Genomic DNA, 20,691 nt, shown 5'->3' with positions numbered 1-20,691 from the left:
ACTTGGGAAACAAGAGAGAGAAGCTATTGTTTTTAATTTTAATAAAATTTTCATAAATTTACAAATTTAAAAAACATTCAAAAAATTAACATATTCTAACTAATTTATTTTAAACTACTCGCTTAAATATTTATATATATTTTTATTTTAGAGAAATATCGACTAGAAACTATAAGATTAAGTCGAGAGCTTTTTACAATCCGACCTTCCTAAACATTTTCGTGCCTGTGTGTAGGTAGTAGGTTGTCAATATCCCGAAATCCTCTGCTTCATGTTATTGTGTCATCTTCGGCTGCTATTTAGAGAACAAAACAAAACTCGTAAACATCTAAAGAATATGGATTTTATCTTATAAAAAATACAAACTACAAAAAGGTTATGGGTGGGGGTAGTTAGCGTGATTTTTCTCGATACTTTGTATGAGTGTGTGTGAGTGGAACAGGGTTCTCAGTGATATAAAATGTCAACCACGTCTGCTTCAAAGGGCGACTTCAACGTCGCTGGAAAATATCGTCTGGTACGCAAAATAGGCAGTGGATCATTTGGAGATATCTATCTGGCCATAAATATTTCAAATGGTGAAGTAAGTGGAATTAATTTACTATCTAGATCTCTCGAGACGTAAAATGCCACAGAGATCATTTAGATCTAGAGTAGTTTATCAAGTTTAAATCACAATTAAATGCTTTTCGAACACATATCACATAGGACCTACACCTATCTAGAATAGATCTAGGATTCTAGGTCTAGAGTAGTTTATGCTATTCGGACACCTAGCTATAGGCCCAAATTTGAAAGTTTGACTTTGACAGCGCATTATTTTACAATGGTTCGACATAGAAAAGAAAATGACGTATCAAAATCTTCATAAGTTAAAGGAGAATATAATGGATGACTACTTATATTTGTACCCCTAACCTATATTTGTTATTATATTTAAGGTCAAAGAGGCCATGTGTTTTCATTTGATTCGGACAAATTTGACCCACATTATTTGATTCCGGACACCATATTATTTATTTCGGACAGTCTCTATATTTAGGCCTCAATAAACTCGGATTTTAAATCTTTACTAACATTAACTAAATTTTAAGATCCCCAGGCATAACGCCTCACATTAAATCATTAAGATGTTTTGGAATTATGCATAAATATGAACACAAAAAGTAAAAATATGAACACACTTATTCTACCAAAATTAGGTCACTGGGATAGGATGTTAGGATAGCCATTCTTGCCTAACTGAATCCTCTATATTCTCTCTATATAAATCTAGATATATCTAGTAGGTCTAGATCTAAGCATTTATCTTCATTCAATGTACCAAGCTGACTCCAAACATTTACCCATTTATTCTTTATTAAAAAAACAACAACAAACGAACAAATATAATATAAGATCATTTTTTATTGATATATCCAAAACTGGCTGTCCGAAATAAATTTTGGTAAGAAAATCGTAATTTAATTCGGACACCCTATTAATTTTTTATTTTTATGGAATCAGACAACTTGGCTTATAAATCAAATAAATTAGCTTTAAAACAGAATAAATATTGCCAGGCTCATTAGTATAGACTAAGCCAATCAAAAAATATAGTCTTAACCCTAGGAAGAGGTAAAGTCATTCGGGTAACATAGGAAAAAACAACAAACTGACTTACAAATTTGAAATTCGTTTTTATTACATAAAAAGACAGCTAAATGGAAGGAAATTCGGTCAGAATCATTGGAAAATGGAAAAGCACATTATGCAGCGCGCTAGTTTTATAATAAATATTAAAATAATAATTTAACGACCAGTAAAACAGCGAATGTCCGAATTCATGTAATGTCTGAAATAAATAAACTACTATATAATCTATTCTATAGATCTAGTAAACTATAGTTAGTAATCTATACAGTATACTATAGTGTATACTCATTACTGTCTATTATAGACTCTATAGAAACTATACTCCTATAGACTATAGTTATAGTCACAGTGTCTATAGTACTTAGATCTAGTACTAGTAGGCACTATACTATTACTACTCTATTAAAAAAAGGCCAAAATTTGAAAGTTTGACTTTGACAGCGCATTATTTTACAATGGTTCGACATAGAAAAGAAAATGACGTATCATCAAAATCTTCATAAGTTAAAGGAGAATATGGATGACTACTTATATTTGTACCCCTAACCTATATTTGTTATTATATTTAAGGTCAAAGAGGCCATGTGTTTTCATTTAATTCAAACAAATTTTGTCATACCTAATTTGATTACAAACACCAAAATTTATTTCAAACAGTCTCTATATTTTTGCATCAATAAACTTGAATTTTAATTCTATATATTGATATTATTATTAACTATACTTTAAGATCCCCAGCCCCTCACATGAAATCATTAAGATGTTTTCAAATTATGCATACATACGAACACAAAAAATAAAAATTTGAACACACTTATTCTACCCAAATTAGGTCACTGGGATTGACTTCTACACTAACACTGACTTTTAGACTTATTTTATGTTTGCATGATTAGATGTGTGTTGAATGTTTATTCATTCAATACATTTCTAATACAGATGATCTTTTGTAGTATAGTTCAGGCTAGGATGGCCATTCTTGCCTAAATAATAAATAGCTGAATCCTCTATATTCTTTCTATAGATCTATATAAATCTTGATCTATCTAGTAGGTCTAGATCTAGCCTCTAGTAGGCTCTAGGCATTTAACTTCATTCAATGTATCAAGCTCTCACCAAACATTTGCCCATTTATTCTCTATAAAAAAACAACAACAAAGAAACAAATATTTAAGATCATTAACATTGATGTCCAAAACTGGCTGTTTGAAATAAATTTTGGTAAGAAAATCATTATTTAATACAAACACCCTATTAATTTTTTTTTTTTGTATGGAATCATAACAACTTGGCTTATGAATCAAACAAATCAGCTCCAAAAACAGAATAAATGTTGGCGAGCTCAATTAGCATCGGCTTAGCCAACCAAAAAATATAGTCTTAACCCTAGGAAGAGGTAAAATCATCCTGGTAACAGGAAAAAACAAAAACCTGACTTACAAATTAGAAATTCTTTTTTTCTTACATAAAAAGACAGCTAAATGGAAGGAAATTAGGTCAGAATCGTTGGAAAATGGACACTCACATTATACAGCATGTTAGTTTCATATTAAATATATAAATAATGATGTAATGACCACAAAAACAGCTAGTTGTTCAGGTTCATGTAATGTCCAGAATAAATAAATTACTCTAGATCTAGATCTATAAATTATAATTTATTATACATACTATCTCTCGCTCTCTCTGGAACCTCCTTTTTTTTAATTCATGCATATATATGGTTATTTATTATGTTCTCTGACACAATTTTGACTTGAGTTGGAATGACCCCTTTTATTAGTTTTTATAATGCTTCCCTCTTGACACACACACATACCTTTCAGACGTAAATTTCTACTGTTACTCTCACACTGTGGCTGTGTTGGAATAATCTGCTCTCTTTCCTTCTCTCTCTCTTTCTTTCTCTCTCTCTCTCTGGAACCTCCTTTTTTTTTTCATCTTGCGTTTGGTTATTTATCATGTTCTCTGACACATGTATACTTTTGACTTGAATTGGAATGACCAGTTTTATTTGTTTTTATAATGCTTATCCCTTGACACACACACATACCTTTCAGACGTAAATTATAGTCTAATATTATTTTTACTTTCTCCCTCTGCCCTCCCACCCGCAACATAAAAGTTTTACATATATTATCTCTGAATTTTCTTTGGCTTCTCAATTTAATAAATATATGGAAATATTTAATTATATTATATGCTGCCTTTCTGACTCTGCTCCCCCCTCCCCCCCTCAGCGTGCACAGTTTTCAGACCTTTTTTAATAATAATTACAATTACTGTTTTACTGGTTTTTTTTTTTAGCTTCCTTTGCCTTTAATGGATTGACCCCTCCCACACCCTTTTCTGCTTTTGAATTCTAGATATAGCACATTTGGTTACTTTTTTTGTGCAAGTAATGTACAGTACGTTTTGTTCTTTACTAAAAGGAAGCAGAAATTAAAATAAAATGTGACATACTGGTAAGGCAAATTAAAAATAAGTGTACTTGGGAAAAAGAAAGAAAATAACAACATTATGCTTTAAAAATATGGAATACTTTTTTTTCTATATTTTTTTCATATCTATAGAATGTGGGGATACACAAAATAAAATACAAAGGTTTAATAGAAAACTTGTGGCTTCTCACGAATTGCGATGTTCAGGCAAATCTGTCAAAACCATGTCTTAGCTTAGATGCCCTATTGGATAAAACTGTGTCAATGTCTGCTTCCACCAGTGCAGAATTGGCATGTTTATCTAGAGCAGATTAAGGAGAATTAATCAACACCAGTCATTAATCATATTTTTTTAAGAAGCCTTAGAAATTATACTTACATACATAATATCTAGTATTGCCCCAAACACTTGACACTAAATAATGTGGATAAATCTGGCACACTATGGTATGTTATAGACAGCTTTCAGTGTTCATAATAAAGTATTTTTGGGGTTATTCTTATCTGTAAATTACTGTACACTCTGTACGGTATTCATTTAATCTTCAATTGCTTCTGATAAAAACTGTGTAGATGCCTTCATTAAGTACATTCATTATTTTCCTTTCTTTTAGTCTATTTAGCAGTATTGTATTCTCATTTAAACACTAAACAGTATACACTTGTGTTTTCTGTAGCTTTTGTTAATTATTACATAACGAAACACCATTGTAATTAAAAAATGTATATATAGCCAAAAAGTTAAATGTGATTTTTTAAAATTTATCCAGGAAGTTGCAGTAAAACTAGAGTCAACAAAAGCCAGACACCCACAGCTGTTATATGAAAGCAAGCTCTACAAGTTGTTATCAGGGGGCGTAGGCATTCCACATATAAGGTGAGAAAAAATGTAGGATTCCATGTTAAGATTATTTTACATATTATATATATTAACATATATACATACATATACACACACACAAAAGGGAGTTTCATTATTTTTTTATTCATTTTTTTTTTTTAAACTAGTTCTCTTATTCATCTCCTTTACTTTTGGTCTGGAAAATTAAAATACATAACCTCTTCTATAAACTTGCACATTTAGTCTACCCACTCTTAGTACTTGATCCAGTAACTTGTTATAGTAACATTTGCATAAGTATACCTTAAATCGGGAATGTATCCATATTGGCTTCATATTTTCTGTAAATGACCCTATTAAGATTTAATTTTTTAAAGGATTTTCTTCAGACTCATAATTTTAACTATTTATATATATATATATATTATATATAAATTGAAAATGTTTACAGATGGTTTGGTCAGGAGAAAGATTACAATGTTCTTGTCATGGACTTGTTAGGACCCAGTTTGGAGGATCTCTTCAATTTTTGTGGTCGCAAGTTTACTATGAAAACAGTTTTGATGTTAGCAGATCAGGTAATATCAACAGATTCTTTAAAAAATGTCAGTATTAAACATAATTTTATAAGTGTATTAATTAGTTTTATTTTAACTTAATCTACTTTAGATGATTAACAGAATTGAATATACACACAACAAAAACTTTATCCACCGTGATATTAAACCAGACAATTTTCTAATGGGTATTGGCAGACATTGTAACAAGGTAAGAAATTAATTAATTGACATATTAACACTTTTACTGCTTACAGAGTTGCCTACAAGTACACATCTTGCATATTTTGTACGCAGATGGACACGAAAATATGCGAGTACAGTTTATCATCTGAAAATATGCATTTCCCCCTCTGAAACAAAAACAAAAAAAAAAATTTAAAAAAAAAAAAAGGTACTCTTGCTAATCATGTATAGATCAGTGCATCATTGTCTGGAAGTGGACTATATTCTTAGTCTTATAGATCTACCACGGTATCGCGTTTTTTTCTGTGTGCGCTGACTCGTGAAGATTAAAATGTTTACTAGATCTACATCTTACTGATCTAAATAAAGCGGGGTTACTTTCAGTTTCAGTGTGTCTGTTTACATAAAGTCTTCACCTTGATTGGGAATTAATTGATTGATTAATTCATTATCTAGAATCTAGACAGGATCTATCTAGAACTAGATCTTGAGATATTTTATGTTGTCAGTCACCTATAATATAATTTATGTGAATCTAGATTTAGAATTAAGATCTAGATCTACACTTAAATCTAAATTGATGTAGATTATTCTAATAATTCTAGATCTTGATCTTGATGTGACCATGTGTGTAGACCTACTTGACTTAGATTTAGAACTAATCTACATCAAAGTACATCTAATTATATATCTAGATTTAGACTACTACTACTACTAGAGATTTATTGATCTCCTTTCTCATCCATGGAATCTAAAAAAAAAGGGGCTAAATTAGCTTTTCTAACTTTGACTTTGTAAAGGTCTAGATCTAGTATTTAACATTCACGATATAGCCTACAATTTCGTGGGATTGTTAAAATACCTTTAAATAGCCATATGGACATTAAAAACCAATCAACTGTTAATGAAGCTGCCTACAGATCTAAATCTATTATAGATCTAGATTAGATTTTTTGTAAACCAGCACATTCAGGAGAGAGTTATTTTGAGATGAAAGTGAGAATTGCAGAGGTTTTAATAGAAGAATTATTCGTTAAGCTTAATCTCTCTCAGCATGATAAAGGGAATCAAACTGATGTTCCTTGACTTGCAGAACATATGCTCTGTGGTAGCAACTGTTTTAGTCACTAGCGACTAGCTAGGTTCCATTACTTATAAAGGCTTGAATTCAAAGAATTATGATGACAAAAATTATTAAACTCTTGATTCCTTGTGCGCCTTCCTTTAACACATTTGTTTGTTTCATAATACAACTAAAAGTATCAGAAACCAAATTAAATAGCTTTATCTTACAACTATTCAGCACACTTGATAGCCCAGCTTTTGTATTAGAAGCAAGTTCAATGACTAATTAGAATTATCTGCCTGAAACAAAATCTTTAAAATGTTTGTTATTAGTGACTGTAGAGGATGCCAAAGCTTTCATTGAAAACTCTGTAAAGAATGGTCTAAAAGAAGAAAATGTGAATTCTTTCAAAATGTTTCAAATATTTCCAGTGTCTGGATAGTCTACCTTGTAAAGAAATTTTCCTATAAATAAAACTACTTTTATAGAATTAGATGTCACTGATCCAGCTAAGCAAACCATTACATCTGGTTTAAGTCTATTTTCACTTGTAACAAAAATCTCCATTCTTTTGAATGAATTTTCTGTTGCTGCTGTTACGAAATGAGGATTACACTAGAGGCATTATTATCATAAAATCATTGCAAAGTGACAAGAACGGCCTAATTCTAACATTAACATATTTTAGAATAGTCTATAACAAATACAAAAATAATAAATATTTTGACAAATGTAAAAAATGTCATAGCCTATAACTTTATGCTGTGTTAACTTTAGGATTGATGCATTTCTTGTTATATTATGTGCTTAAATGATTTTTAGTCTTTCCTGAGTGTATTTCTTTATATTTAGGAAATTACATATTTGCCCCTCAAAATACACATTTCCATGTCTAGGAATACACATTTCCATTTTGGCATGTAGGCATCTCTGTGCTTATTATTATTTTTTTTTTTTTTTAAGTGCTGTTATTGTGACTCTTATTTGAAGTACTTAATAGAGAACTCAAATAAACACACATAATATACTATATTTAAGACCAATAAAAAAAAGTAATTAGTATTTACTATGTGTTATTTAAATAATTTTGCTTCATATTTGATGAAACTATAATACATTTTTAAACTTTTTTTTTCAAATGTTTTTTTAATGCGTGCGACAAATTAATTTAGATGTTGTTATTTCTTTTAAAAAATATTTTGTGTGCATATATTGAAGTAAAAATAGACAAATGAAAAATTGTTAAAATTTATTTACTTATGAAATTTATGTAACTTTTAAAAGAAACAGTTGTTAAATTATAAAACAAATATGCATAACATTTCTATGTTTTTAACTTATTTGTTTTCTATTTGTTAGGTGTTCATAATAGATTTTGGTCTTGCTAAGAAGTATCGAGATAATAGAACTCGCCAGCATATCCCATATAGGGAAGACAAAAATCTGACAGGAACAGCTCGTTATGCCAGTATCAATGCTCATTTAGGTATTGAGCAGAGTCGGAGAGATGATATGGAATCTTTGGGTTATGTTCTGATGTATTTCAACAGAGGACAGCTTCCTTGGCAGGGTCTTAAGGTTTGTGTGAATCAAATGTTAATTAATATAAAGAAATAAGTAAAGATATTGTTTGCCTTCTTTGTAATGAAACTTCAGTTTTGGATATTTTATAGTTTCTTTAAAGATAGTACTCAGCTGAAGCTGAAGAGTACTCAGATGAGACTGAAGTATGCACTTTAAAATATTTAAAATTGATAAACAATCGTTTGTTACTATTGAATGTAACCTGCATTATGAAATATCTTTGCTTTTCATAGTGAAATACTGTTAATTTTATTTCTAGGCAGCAACAAAAAAGCAAAAGTATGAGCGAATAAGTGAAAAGAAAATGTCAACACCAGTGGAAGTTCTTTGCAAAGTAAGTAGTACTTATTTTATGTCTGATTTTTAAAAAAAGAAATTTCTGTAAGGTTTTATTAATCAAAATTTTTTTATAAAATATCACAATAGGGATTTCCTGCAGAGTTTGCCATGTACCTAAATTACTGCAGAGGATTAAGATTTGAAGAAGCACCAGATTACATGTACCTAAGGCAACTGTTTAGAATCTTGTTCCGCACCTTGAATCATCAGTATGATTATGTGTTTGACTGGACAATGCTAAAACAGAAAGCTGCAGCATCTTCGGCCTCGGGTGTTGCCATGTCTTCATTGGCTGCAAATGGTATGTAGAAAAAAGGAAATATGGTTAGGAGCTAGATTTTGTACATGTTTTTCAGTTAGAAACTTTTTTTTTTTTTCATTTAGAAAATGTTCTTGTTTATTTAAAAAAATGTTTAAATTAAATGTTGAAATGTATAAATATAAAAAGTATAAATTTATGTTGTACAAAATGCTTTGGCTCTATCTACCTTTTTTTTTTTTTGCTTTTACATCTCAATTTGTATTACCTTTTTTCATTTGCAATAAATTTTAGCTATTCTTAAATTTCTTTAAATCTTGATAATCTTCTATCTTGTTTAGATTGAAGTAGTATATGTATTGTGCTGTTAATTAATACTTTTTACATTACATTTGTTTAGCTAACATGTAACAATCTTACAAATGTTAAACATTATTTGTTGAAAGCTAATATGACCAAGAAATACTAATTGTACGTGAGCAACAACTATCTACAAATGCCTTTTCCAGTTTATTTTAAATAATTAACTAATACCTGGTTAGTACCCCCAGGCTCCTAGCTTGTTACTGGTTGATACATTTTTAGGCTTCTGATCTTGGGTGTCATCTTTTAACTGTCAAACAGCCAGTCTAGTGACATGGGTAAAATGTTCTTTGGAGATTTGAGATTTTTAGGAGGTGAAACAATCAACTAAAACAGAGGTGGGCAACTATTTTCCATTGAGGGCCGCATTTACAAAAATTTAGGAATGGGGGGGGCGGCATATATGTATATGAAATATCATGTAATTACAAATTAGAAAAATATGCTAGCTAACTGTTTATAGTATCTTTTAACTCACATGTATACTGTATTATACATTTACATTTCATTTTGTTTTACACTCCCAATTGCGGAATTACAACTATAGAGCAATTTTGAAAATAATTTTACGAATATTCTTTTAAAATTTTCATATAGTCTTTTTACATCACAACATTTCACCACAAATGTAAAGTTGTACTTTATGTGAGCTATTTAACTATCTACACTCATGCCTCATGTTCCAGAACTGTGGAACTAGCTTACTAGTTGTTCTCCTTGTGACTGCTTTCAAATTACTGTTAGTCAGCATCGACCTGTTCTTCCACTTGTTTTTTTTTCAAACAAACAGAAAATATTTGTCCACAGATCTATGTGGACCCTATTAATGTAAAAGTTTAGTTGCAAAGTCTTTTTTAAAGTGTGGAAATGCAGCTTCTGGCACCCATTAAACTCCCGCGGAAGAACTGACTGGAATTTCTCTTTAATGTTGTAATTTGCTTGAAGGTTTTTCCTCTGGAGCTTAATCAGTTTCTGCACTAAATAGGGAGCTGAGGGTAATGAAAACTGACCTCTTAAAATTAGCGAATTCAAAATCAAGGAACCCAAATAAGTCTTGCACTTGTCAACCATTTCACTTGAAATAGTTTCACCTTTCAAGAAAGGAAAATGACACAACCTGTTTTCAATTGCTTGCCTTGAGAAATTGTAAAACTTTGTTTGAAAAGATTTAACATGCACATACATTGCATGTGGAAGCAACCCACTGCAATATCCCTGATGTACAAGTGAATTCTGTCTTCCACTCTTCATTAGAATTATTAGTCATATTGTCTTTCAATGAACATAATTTCTTCCTTAAGATACCATATTCTTCTCAATACCTTCTTGCCCATGCTAGGTCAGCGGATACTATAGTGGTTCCGAACATCGGAATGTTTTGTTTCCAAATCTTTAAGTACTTCTACAAACTACCTGTGATGAAGTCCCTTAGCGCTGACAGCTTTGATCACTAATATAGTTGGGCCAATATGTTTCATATCCAATGCAGCTTTGCGCAAACTTTCCCGTTTAGAGTTTATGGTTGGGATATTGTTCTATTTTTCTCAAGTCAAAGCACAGGCTTTATCAGTTGTTACACATGCCTTCTTGTTTCAAGCCAACCCTATATTGTCAACACAGTTCTTCATAACATTGAATAAATGCTGATCTGAGTTGTATCTTTGACTGAGTGTTTTGATTGCCAATAAGAATGATTTTTATTTACTTTAAAATTTTTAGAATGACATGTAGAGACAATGTGTCTTTAACCACTTCATCATAAGTGATAAGAATCAGAATTTTCAATAATTTATATAGAGTTTATAATTATTTATTTTTAAATATATTTGCATCTTTATATGTATAACCTGTGGGTACACCTAATTTCTTTAGGTGTCTGCGGGCAGCATAAAAGTCTTTGGGGGGGCCGCATGTGGCCCGCGGGCGTAATTTGCCCACCCCTGAACTAAAAAAATTGTTAAATTGGCAATTAGTAGATTAACTGGAACATAATGTGTTAGACATGTTTAATATTTTTTAAAATTTTTCTTTTGTTTATCAAAATAATAATTTAGTGCAGTTGTATTATGTGCTTGTTAATATTTTTTCATTCTGTCATTCTTCAGTGGTGATAATTTTTTTTTAAAGGTTAGGCATATAAGTAAATGAATGCCCAATAGCTTGAATAAAGCTAACTTATCAAAGAATATACTGTATATACCTTTCATTATTACAGTAATTATTTTTTTCATCTGTGCTGATTGTGGTTTAAGAATTTTTAAAAATAATTTATAATTTGTTGCTGACAACATGATCTATCATACTCTCTTTCATGGTACTGCCCTGATGCAGCAATGTCAGATTTCCGACTTCCACTTCAGGTCCTTCGGCCTCCTGACTCATTATCTCCAGACTCACCATCGCATTACGTGTCCTTAAATGAAGAATTGTTAGATGTAGGAGACTAAAGTATACCTATACAACTTACTAAATCACTTAATTTTAAAAGGTCATAAATATATCAGTTTAAAGTTATTCCAAGTTAAATTTTCAAATTATGATTTTTAATTTTTTTGTAACCCTTTATTTACTTTGTAATTAGTTTTTAAACCTTTTATTTTGACACTGCAAAGCTATTTATGCAGGGTTCGTAGCGCTCCTAAAAAACGAAAAGTCTCCTGAAATTCTCCTAAAATTTTGTCCACTCTCCTAAAATTTTTACCCACTATTTTTAAAAAATATAATTTTGCTTTTTTCTTGCTAAAAATGTGGGGGGGGGGGGGGGGGAACAACAACAGTGTAACTAAGGCGTTATGGGCTGGCTTTGTTATGAGCTGACCAATGACGCGTCAACATGCCTTTGACCCACTTGTGAAGCCCGACCTCGTGATTTAAGATGGCCTTGTCTCAAGCAAGCGTTTCACCTGGCAATATTTTTCTGAAGGCAGTGCAAAAATGGTTGTTTCCTTTTATTTTATGGCTGAAAACGCGCTAGATTTAGTGTGTAGTGACTATTGTCTATATTTAGAGCAATTACCAGCCTAATGTGTAGGCTACACCCCTCCAAACCCTCTCACAACTAAAATCTTGTTGTGGAAAGTCCGTAAATCATCTAGATCTAGCTAGTAATAGTAACTAGAGTTAGATCTAAGTTAGATCTAGTGAAGATAATTCGCACCTAACCTGAAAACTCCATAAATTTTAGTCAATTTAATGATCTCGATAATCTAATGTCTTGATTACTCTAGAAATACGCTAGATTCTAAATTTAAGCTAAATCACTAGAATCTAGTGAAGATAATTCGCACACAGCTGTGAAAAGCCCGCAAATTTTAGTGACTTAGATCTAGAGTCTATATTTACGGTAGATTCAGTGAAGATAAATCGCACACAGCAGTGAAAAATCCACGAATTTAGTGACTTAGCTAGTGAAGGTAATTACTAACCCTGTGAAGCCGTGAAAAGTCAGCAAATTTTAATGACTTATAGTTAGAATCTATTGAGTCTATTATAGATTTTAGATCTAGATTATATAGATTCAGTGACGATAATTCTCACACAGCCCCGAAAAGCCAGCGAATTTTAGTGACTTAGATCAAGAGTCTAGATCTAGGATAGATTCAGTGAAGATGATTCACACGCAGCCGTGAAAAGTCTGCAAATTTTAGTGGCTTAGAGAGTCTAGATTTACGGTAGATTCACTGAAGATATTTCGAACACATCTGTGAAAAGTCAGCGAATTTTAGTGACTTAGATCAAGAGTCTAGATCTACTGTAGATTTAATGAAAATATTGTGCACACAGCTGTGTTATTTCGGTTGTAAAAGCCAGGGAAACAACATAAATCTCATTGAAAAAGAAATTCTGCTTGGAAAACAAATGCGAATATGTCTAATACCCTCACCCCCCCCATTCCAAAAACCTTTATTTATTAAGCAAATGTCAATTAAACATACAAATAGACTCTGTTTATGGGGAGGATTTAAGTTGTTAATAAAAGAATAAAACATTACCTAAAATGCCCACCATGACTCTAGTATCTATAAGATACACATAAGAACAAAAAATGTACAATTTCACTATGAATCCCATTATGAAAGCATCTCTAAGAATGTATCTTATTTAAAAAAATGGAATAGCAACCATTTGTAATGCTCTTTAATAAATTTTTGAAGAAAAAAAAAAGGTTGTTTGAGGTATTGGGATGACAGTCAAGTTATTACTTGATTAAAAGAAAACTTTCATTACATTTACTGTGGACATACCACAGCTAATGACTTTGTTTCTGTTCTGGGTGGGATGTTGGCAAGATCTTTATTATTTCCAAAATCAAGTAACAATAATTGATTTGATAAATGCATAGTTTTGTGTATGTTTTACAATGTATCACACAAACGGACTGGACACATACACACATATATATATATATTTCATCCTTAAAAAACTTCCTAAAATCTCCTAAAATCTTGCCATGGAAAAGTGCTACTAACCCTGTTTATGACATTTTTGGTCAAAGTATATTTATATATTTCTTTTTGTTTCTAATGTTGTTTTTTTATCTTATTGTTATATTATACTATTTTTAAATGAAAGTTCTAAACAATATATATATATATATATATATTCATAATTCATAGTCTTAAAATTAATACAATATATTTAAATTGCATTAATTTTCAGATTATGAATTTACTATTTCATATATACAAGAAAAGAAATCATTACTACTTGGCAAAAAAAGCAAAACAAATCTTAAAATATTTTTTTATGTTTGATAGTACTTATATCTGAATCTCTGAAATTTTCTGGTATGATTCAAATGAAAAAATGTAAGACACCATGCCTATTAATGTCTACTGTTAACTACTATGTTGCTTTTTCCCAAGAAAATGGTACTACTTGTGCACTAAGCAGTATCAGTGATACTTTTAAGTAATTCCCATATGATTAGTTTGTATTAAAAAAAATGTAAGAGAAACACACTGGGGAGCAGACTGCTATTACTTTTTTTTTTTTTTTTTACAATTGATAGAGGTTTAAAACTCTGTTAAGTGGGGACACTTCTTGATGCATCTGACACATTTTTTAGGACCAAATCTAAGTAATACTAAAATAAATATAAAAATATATAGATAATGCAATGTTCTAATATTGTTAGTGCATTTCAACATAAATGCCTGTTTAATACTCCTTGGTTTTAGTAGAATATTACTTCAGCCTAACCCAGACAACATTTTGTGTCCTTTTTTTTTTTAACACATTTTTAAATTACATCATGCACCTTTTGAGCTCAAAATATCACAATTTGTACATAAACTATTTCTAAATGCAATGGAATGAAAATTGTGATATTTCAATTGGAATTTTTGAGATATATAGACTTTTTAGTGAACCAACACCTTTTGGTCACTGGTAATGAAGAACATTCATATCTAAATCATAACAAGCAACTTACTGCAACTCATTTTGAAAACGAGTGAAATGGTTGCAACACATTGGATCTTCTTTTGACATTTAAAGAGGTTGAACAGATATAACTTGCTTTTTACTAACAATATCTGTTTTCATTCATTTAATAGAATATTGTTTATGTTTATGAAGGTAATTGATCTTTATATATTACATTTTATTTTGTGTTTTTTTTCCTTCTATTGATAGAACTTGATGACATAGATTATTGACTATAAAGCATATTGGTGCATCTCCAAACTATATTTACTTTTAAAAAAGGACTTACTAAATGTTGATGGAATACATTATGATCTTGGTCCTTCTAAGTTCTTGTTCTTGTTGCTCCTTCACAAAATTCGCTGATGATGCCGCTCTTGTTGCCCTGCTCTCAGAGAGCTCAGACGTAAATGAGTATTTCAAAGAAATAGAACACATCGAAAAATACTGTAAAGATAATTTTTTATTATTAAATTAAAAAAAAACCCAAAGAAATGATAATCGATTTTCGTAGGGACAAGAAGGAAAATGATATTGTTTCTGTAGCTGGAGAGACTATTGAAATTGTGCAAACCTTTAAATACCTTGGTACTATCCTAGACAATAAACTAAATTTTACTGCAAATACTGATTATATCAGCAAAAAAGGGCAGCAAAGATTACGATTACTAAGAAAACTGTCCTCCTTTAATGTTAGCGATAAGGCCTTGGCTATGTTTATCGCGCTCACATCTGCAATATTTTAAGTTTCAATATACCTGCCTGGTATGGCAATCTGAGCATTAAAAATAAAAATAAACTTTATAGAATCCTAAATGCTGCTGGCAAAATCATTGGCAAAAAAACAAACCCCATTTGGGCAGTTGTTTGAGACAAATATCTTATAAAAAAGCTAACAAGATCCTTGAAATAAAGAATCACCCTTTGTGTCAGGATTTTGTGATTTTACCATCACAAAAGAGATACAAGACAGCGATAACAAAGACAAACAGACACAAACACTCTTTTGTTCCCCTGGCAATCAAATCATTAAATAAGAACAATCTGGTATAAACTTTGTCACATGTAAATTATGAGTGAGTCTGGTGTGAATGTACACTTTGGTTTCTTATAGTTATAACGTTTTTTGTTTGGTGTAATGCACAAATTGTAAGACAAATTTCCTTACGGATAATAAAGATTATTATTATTATTATTATTATTATTAAACTGTGCATCTCCTTGAGCAGGGCCGGTCTTAGGCCACTGCAGCCTATGCGGTCGCAGTGGGCCCCGCGCTTTCTTAGGCCCCGCGCTTATTCTAGGTATAATTATTAAATTGCAAAATATATACGAAAAATTCCTGGAAATGTCCTGCATTTATTAAAATCTCCTGAAAACTCATAAAACTCTCCTCAAAAAAAGACAAAATTGTCATTTGTGGGTGTCATTTATTACAAAAACCATCCTACATGCGATAAAAAATGGCATTGTCAGCTTTCATGTAATAAAATGTAATGATCGGGAGAATTCTCATGTGGACCTTAAGTTCCAATACCTTATTTACAGTCACTGTCATCTGACTATGCTATAGGTTGCAAGGTTTGCAATATTGTACTTAGTAAAGAATGAATAAATTGCAAAGTCGAATTTTTTTCTAATACAAAAATCTTAATTTTCACTTATTATCCTTATTCCGACCCAGACTAGGCCCTGCGCATTCAGTTTCGCATAGGGCCACGCAATAGTTAGGACCGGCCCTGTCCTTGAGTCTGAATAGTCTTTTTTGTGCTTGGATAACTTAACTATATAAGATGAGTTGAATACGAAAAATAAAGTTGTTTTGAAAAATAGTTTGAAACAAAAAAAAAATGTAAATGGATTTCAGCGATAGAGAACCATCTTCAGGAAATAACCAATAGAAATGAATTGAGCAGATCTTCACCTCATTATATCAACATTTACCACACACTTATTGAAGACAAGTGCAGCAGACAGAAAGAAAACTTAGCTGGCAGAAAAAAGCTTTGTCTGCACCAGATGCGAAAAAATTTGCAGGTCGGAAATGGGTTTGGGTACTCATGTGAAACTCTGCACTTGTTCTCAATCTTCAGAATCAAAGACAATGCCATAAAATCACTAGGGTGACACAATTGCCAGCTTTCCTTTGGTTGCCATATCATTATTAGTGTATACAAGTTTTAGCATTAGAAACAACAACTTTTGAATGATCAAAATTTACTTTGAAATGTAACATTCATAATAAAGAGACAACTTATCTGTGTAGTAGGGAATTGTGTAACTGCATACACTAGTTTAAAATTATTTTCATTTTTCTTTTCATAGCAGCACCCAAGCAGGTAAGTTAGAACTGAAACATTGCCTAGAGAGTTGTCAACATAAAATTCTATTTCATTTGAGATTCAACTGAATTTTGTTTTGAATTCTTGTACTTTTCAAAAAAAAATTTTTGCAAATTCTGTTGAATTATAGATCTATCAATATTTCCTGCAATTGAGTTGTTATAGTCTCTTATTTCTGTGAGTTGAGTTATTTACAAAAAATTTTACACAGTTCCTTCCATTAATTATTTGATATCAATACACAGTTCCTCCCATTACTTTTTTGCTGATGTTGTGTGTCTTATGATTTCCACATTGTGCTATTTCTTGTTTTTTTTATAAATAAATATACTTTACTCATACCGGTAGTAGTAGATTAAAAAGTATAAATAAAAATTATTACCATATTGTCATTTACCAACTTATCCTACAAATTTTGGCCTATTGAATGAAACAATAAATATATCCTCTTTGTCCAAACACCTGACTACTGTTAGTCAAGTAAATGTTAATAAATGTGTGTACCCCTTTAGATTTTTAAATTGCATGAAATTCATACTTCACAATTTGCCAGCATTTCAAAGACTAACATGAGCTTATCTAAAGCACCTGATATTAGCTTAGTTCTTTGTGTGCTGTGCCATTTTGTTTAGTTGTAAAATGTTATATCAAACTACATTTTGAGGAACTTATTGTAAAATATATATTGTTTTAAATAAGAACAAAATTGTTTTAAAAATTAAATGAAATTATTTCAAACTTTTATGGAATTCTAAAATAAGATCTTATTCTCTAATAGCTTCCTGTATAGAAATGTGCATTACTGTTTAAAAGATGAATACATTCTTTTCTTATATGTACTTGCAGGCATGAAATGAGGCTGTTATTGAGATCAAGTGACCAATAGGCTTGGGTTGAAGTTCTGCTTTAGTTTGTCCACACACAAGTTGTACCTGTACAGATAACACATTGTTAGTTCATTCCTACACACGTGTTACTTAATTTCTAATACTGTATTTCTAATTGTGTAAATACTATTTTTTTTTATATGACAATATGGAAAAAACTTTATTATATATATATATAATAATGGGAATTTGCTTGAACTTTTTTTTTTTGTTCAAAGTTTAGAATTTTTGCTCTCTCTCTCAATTTAATTTCAGTAATATTTTTTTTTAAAAGCTATTTCATGGTCACCCTGTATTTGTAGAGTTTGTTTATTTTACATGTTACACTCATTAATAAGGATTAGCTTGAAGATGTTGTTTTTTTTTTATTCAAGGGTTGTGCTTAATGAAAGTTGTTAACAAGTACATGTTTTAATCATTTTGTTTTAGGCACTTTCTATTATTCCTATCATATCATCTGGTGTACTACAACAAGCCTTATTCAATCAAAAACTTTTGTCATAACTAAAATGGAGAGTAGCAAAAATTATTTACTTTTTTTTTCCTGAAAAAATGTTTTAATTATTAAGCTTGTAATGGACTTGTGTTCTGTAAATCTCTACTAGTAAAAAGTAATTCAACAGATTTCTTACTAAAGTTACTCTAGTTAGAAGGAACTCTCTTTGAATTGTACCCCTTTCCCACCAACTGGATTCTGGGTGACTTGTAGGTAACGAAGTTTTGAAAAATGATTGTTATCTCCTATTCCTGCTATGGAGTCTTCTTGTTTGTAAAATACAGTAGTCTTTATTCTTTTTTAATGACATTCACAAATGTAGATCTGTCTGTAAGGAAGATATTTACTATATTGTGTGTGTGTGTGTAAGTTTTATTGTGATCTTGGAAAAAAAAAATACTGTAAAGATAATTTGCTTAAATTATCAATACAAAATTGCTTATATTTTTGTACTAACTTGTTAGGTCTTCAAGTTTGACAATCATAAACTCTAGTATAAATGTTGAATGGCATACCATGTACATTATCAAGTAAAAGCACCTTGTATACAGTTCTTCTTACTCTTTGGTGTTCTTTGAGTTATCTTTATTAACTCTAAATGTCCAGTCTTCTTTTTCTTGCTTAATTTTAGCTACTGTACTTGTTATGGGAACAAGATGGTAGTATCAGGTGGATGATTGTTTTGCTGTGCATAGTTTTTTCTAATTATTATTACCTCAACCAATCAAGTTCATGCTTCCATTCAAAGAAAAGAGGTACAGTTTTATAACTAAATATTTACTTAAGAAACAAAAAAAAGCTTATATGTGAAGATCTCTCACCCTGGTACTTGTGAATTTGCCTTAAGCCCTAACAGTTTGAACCTAGTATCAGCATTGAACTAGCTTTACTCAACACAAAGTTGTTATTGTTGTTCTGTAAATACTACTTCCGAGAAAGTGATGTACAGAGCCTTAACTAGTTGTTCTTTTCTGTTTTCAATCTGTCTATGAATTCTGGTTTGGCTTTCACCTACACACTATCATTTTGTCTTCATTTTGTACATAGACTTTGAATTACTCTTTGAGTTTTGTTTTTTATCTTCCAAATATTTAGGCCATTTACAGTTTTTTTTTTTTGTTTCTATTTTTAAAAATTATTTTTAGACATTTTTCAATCTGTCTCTGACTTGTTAGAAGTGATAAACTAACATTTATATTTATATTATTCTTCATTTCTCTATATTAATTTTCTAAAAAGAATTTCACTCGTTTGTATAAGTTGTATGAATTCTCAACTTTTTTTTTTTTGATGTTCAAAAACCTGGCCATTATTTTTGTTGTTCTTTCTAACATTACAATTAGATTGATAGAAATTGTGGGTGAAGTTTTCATTGTATTCATTTTTTAAGAAAATTATGTGTGCATGATCTGAACTGAATTAAATCTGCAATGATTTTTCAAACACTTATTCTTCTTTAAATTAACTACTGCTCTTTCATTTGATTTATCTGTGTCCAGTGATAGCCATCTCAGCTTTCTAATGTTCCCTGACCTCAAAAAATGCCACTAAATATTAACATCAGTGAATTTAAGCATTAAGGTATGCATACGTGTAAACAAGTCAAGCTAAAGGCTGGTTTCTCAAATTTGTAGCTTAAAATATGGGATGCTTTGGCAGCTAATGTTGACACAATGTGAAGCAACTCTTTTGCATGATCTGAGGATTTTGATGTTAACTTAAAAGGATCATATTCATACTAGCGTACTTGATTCTGTATCTAACATTTTGTAACACAGGAAGCAGAAGTCTATATCATTTTATTCATTTATGCCAAACAAAAAAAAAACAGAAATAAGAAAAAAAATTGCAATAGAAAATGTATTTTGGTTTTATTTTATTGTTTTTAAAGCTTTTTTGTGGCCTATGATAGGTGAACAACTGATCAATTTAATGTATTAAAGAAAAAGTGGTTGAATTTGTTAAGACATTGTCTTCTACATTTTTTTGCTTGTAGATTTATTTAATACTTTATATTTATTGCGCATTTTCAAACTGATACAGCCTATAATGTAGCAATAAAATCTATAAGGTTGTTAAAGATTTTGGTTTAAGGATTGATAGAAATATTTTGAGTTATAAGGGAAAGACGAAAGAAATATTTTCATGTAAAAAAAATAATTTCATAAAAACTCAATTTTCATTCATGGGCTTTGAGAAATCTCAATTTATAGTCTTAATAAAGTTTTGTTATTTCCCTTTGATTAAAAAAATAATAATTTAAACTTG

General features: G+C 30.5%; 1 protein-coding gene across 4 annotated transcripts; it reads left to right on the top strand.

Moving 5' to 3' along the window:
* The first annotated feature begins 222 nt into the window (after positions 1 to 222).
* Positions 223 to 20,388, top strand: LOC106058030 (casein kinase I). Of its 4 annotated transcripts, XR_008773692.1 has the most exons (10): positions 223 to 583; positions 4,847 to 4,953; positions 5,369 to 5,495; positions 5,587 to 5,685; positions 8,086 to 8,304; positions 8,570 to 8,644; positions 8,737 to 8,950; positions 11,603 to 11,759; positions 17,024 to 17,037; positions 17,887 to 20,388. XR_008773692.1 is itself a non-coding variant. In XM_013215405.2 (9 exons), exons 1-9 carry the CDS (start codon positions 461 to 463, stop codon positions 17,890 to 17,892), a joined length of 984 nt encoding a protein of 327 aa, XP_013070859.1. In that variant the 5' UTR covers positions 225 to 460; the 3' UTR covers positions 17,893 to 20,388. The 4 variants fall into 4 exon arrangements, 3 of the variants coding, with proteins under 3 accessions (XP_055860223.1, XP_013070859.1, XP_013070861.1); XM_013215405.2 differs by lacking the exon at positions 11,603 to 11,759 and having other exon boundaries at positions 225 to 583; XM_056004248.1 differs by lacking the exons at positions 17,024 to 17,037; positions 17,887 to 20,388 and having other exon boundaries at positions 11,603 to 12,026.
* Positions 20,389 to 20,691: the final 303 nt, after the last annotated feature.

Source organism: Biomphalaria glabrata, chromosome 1, assembly GCF_947242115.1.
Source record: "Biomphalaria glabrata chromosome 1, xgBioGlab47.1, whole genome shotgun sequence".
In the NCBI taxonomy this organism is placed as follows: Eukaryota; Metazoa; Mollusca; class Gastropoda; family Planorbidae; genus Biomphalaria; species Biomphalaria glabrata.
The sequence above is the reverse complement of the archived record's forward strand: the minus strand, read 5'-3'. Positions and strand labels throughout refer to the sequence as shown.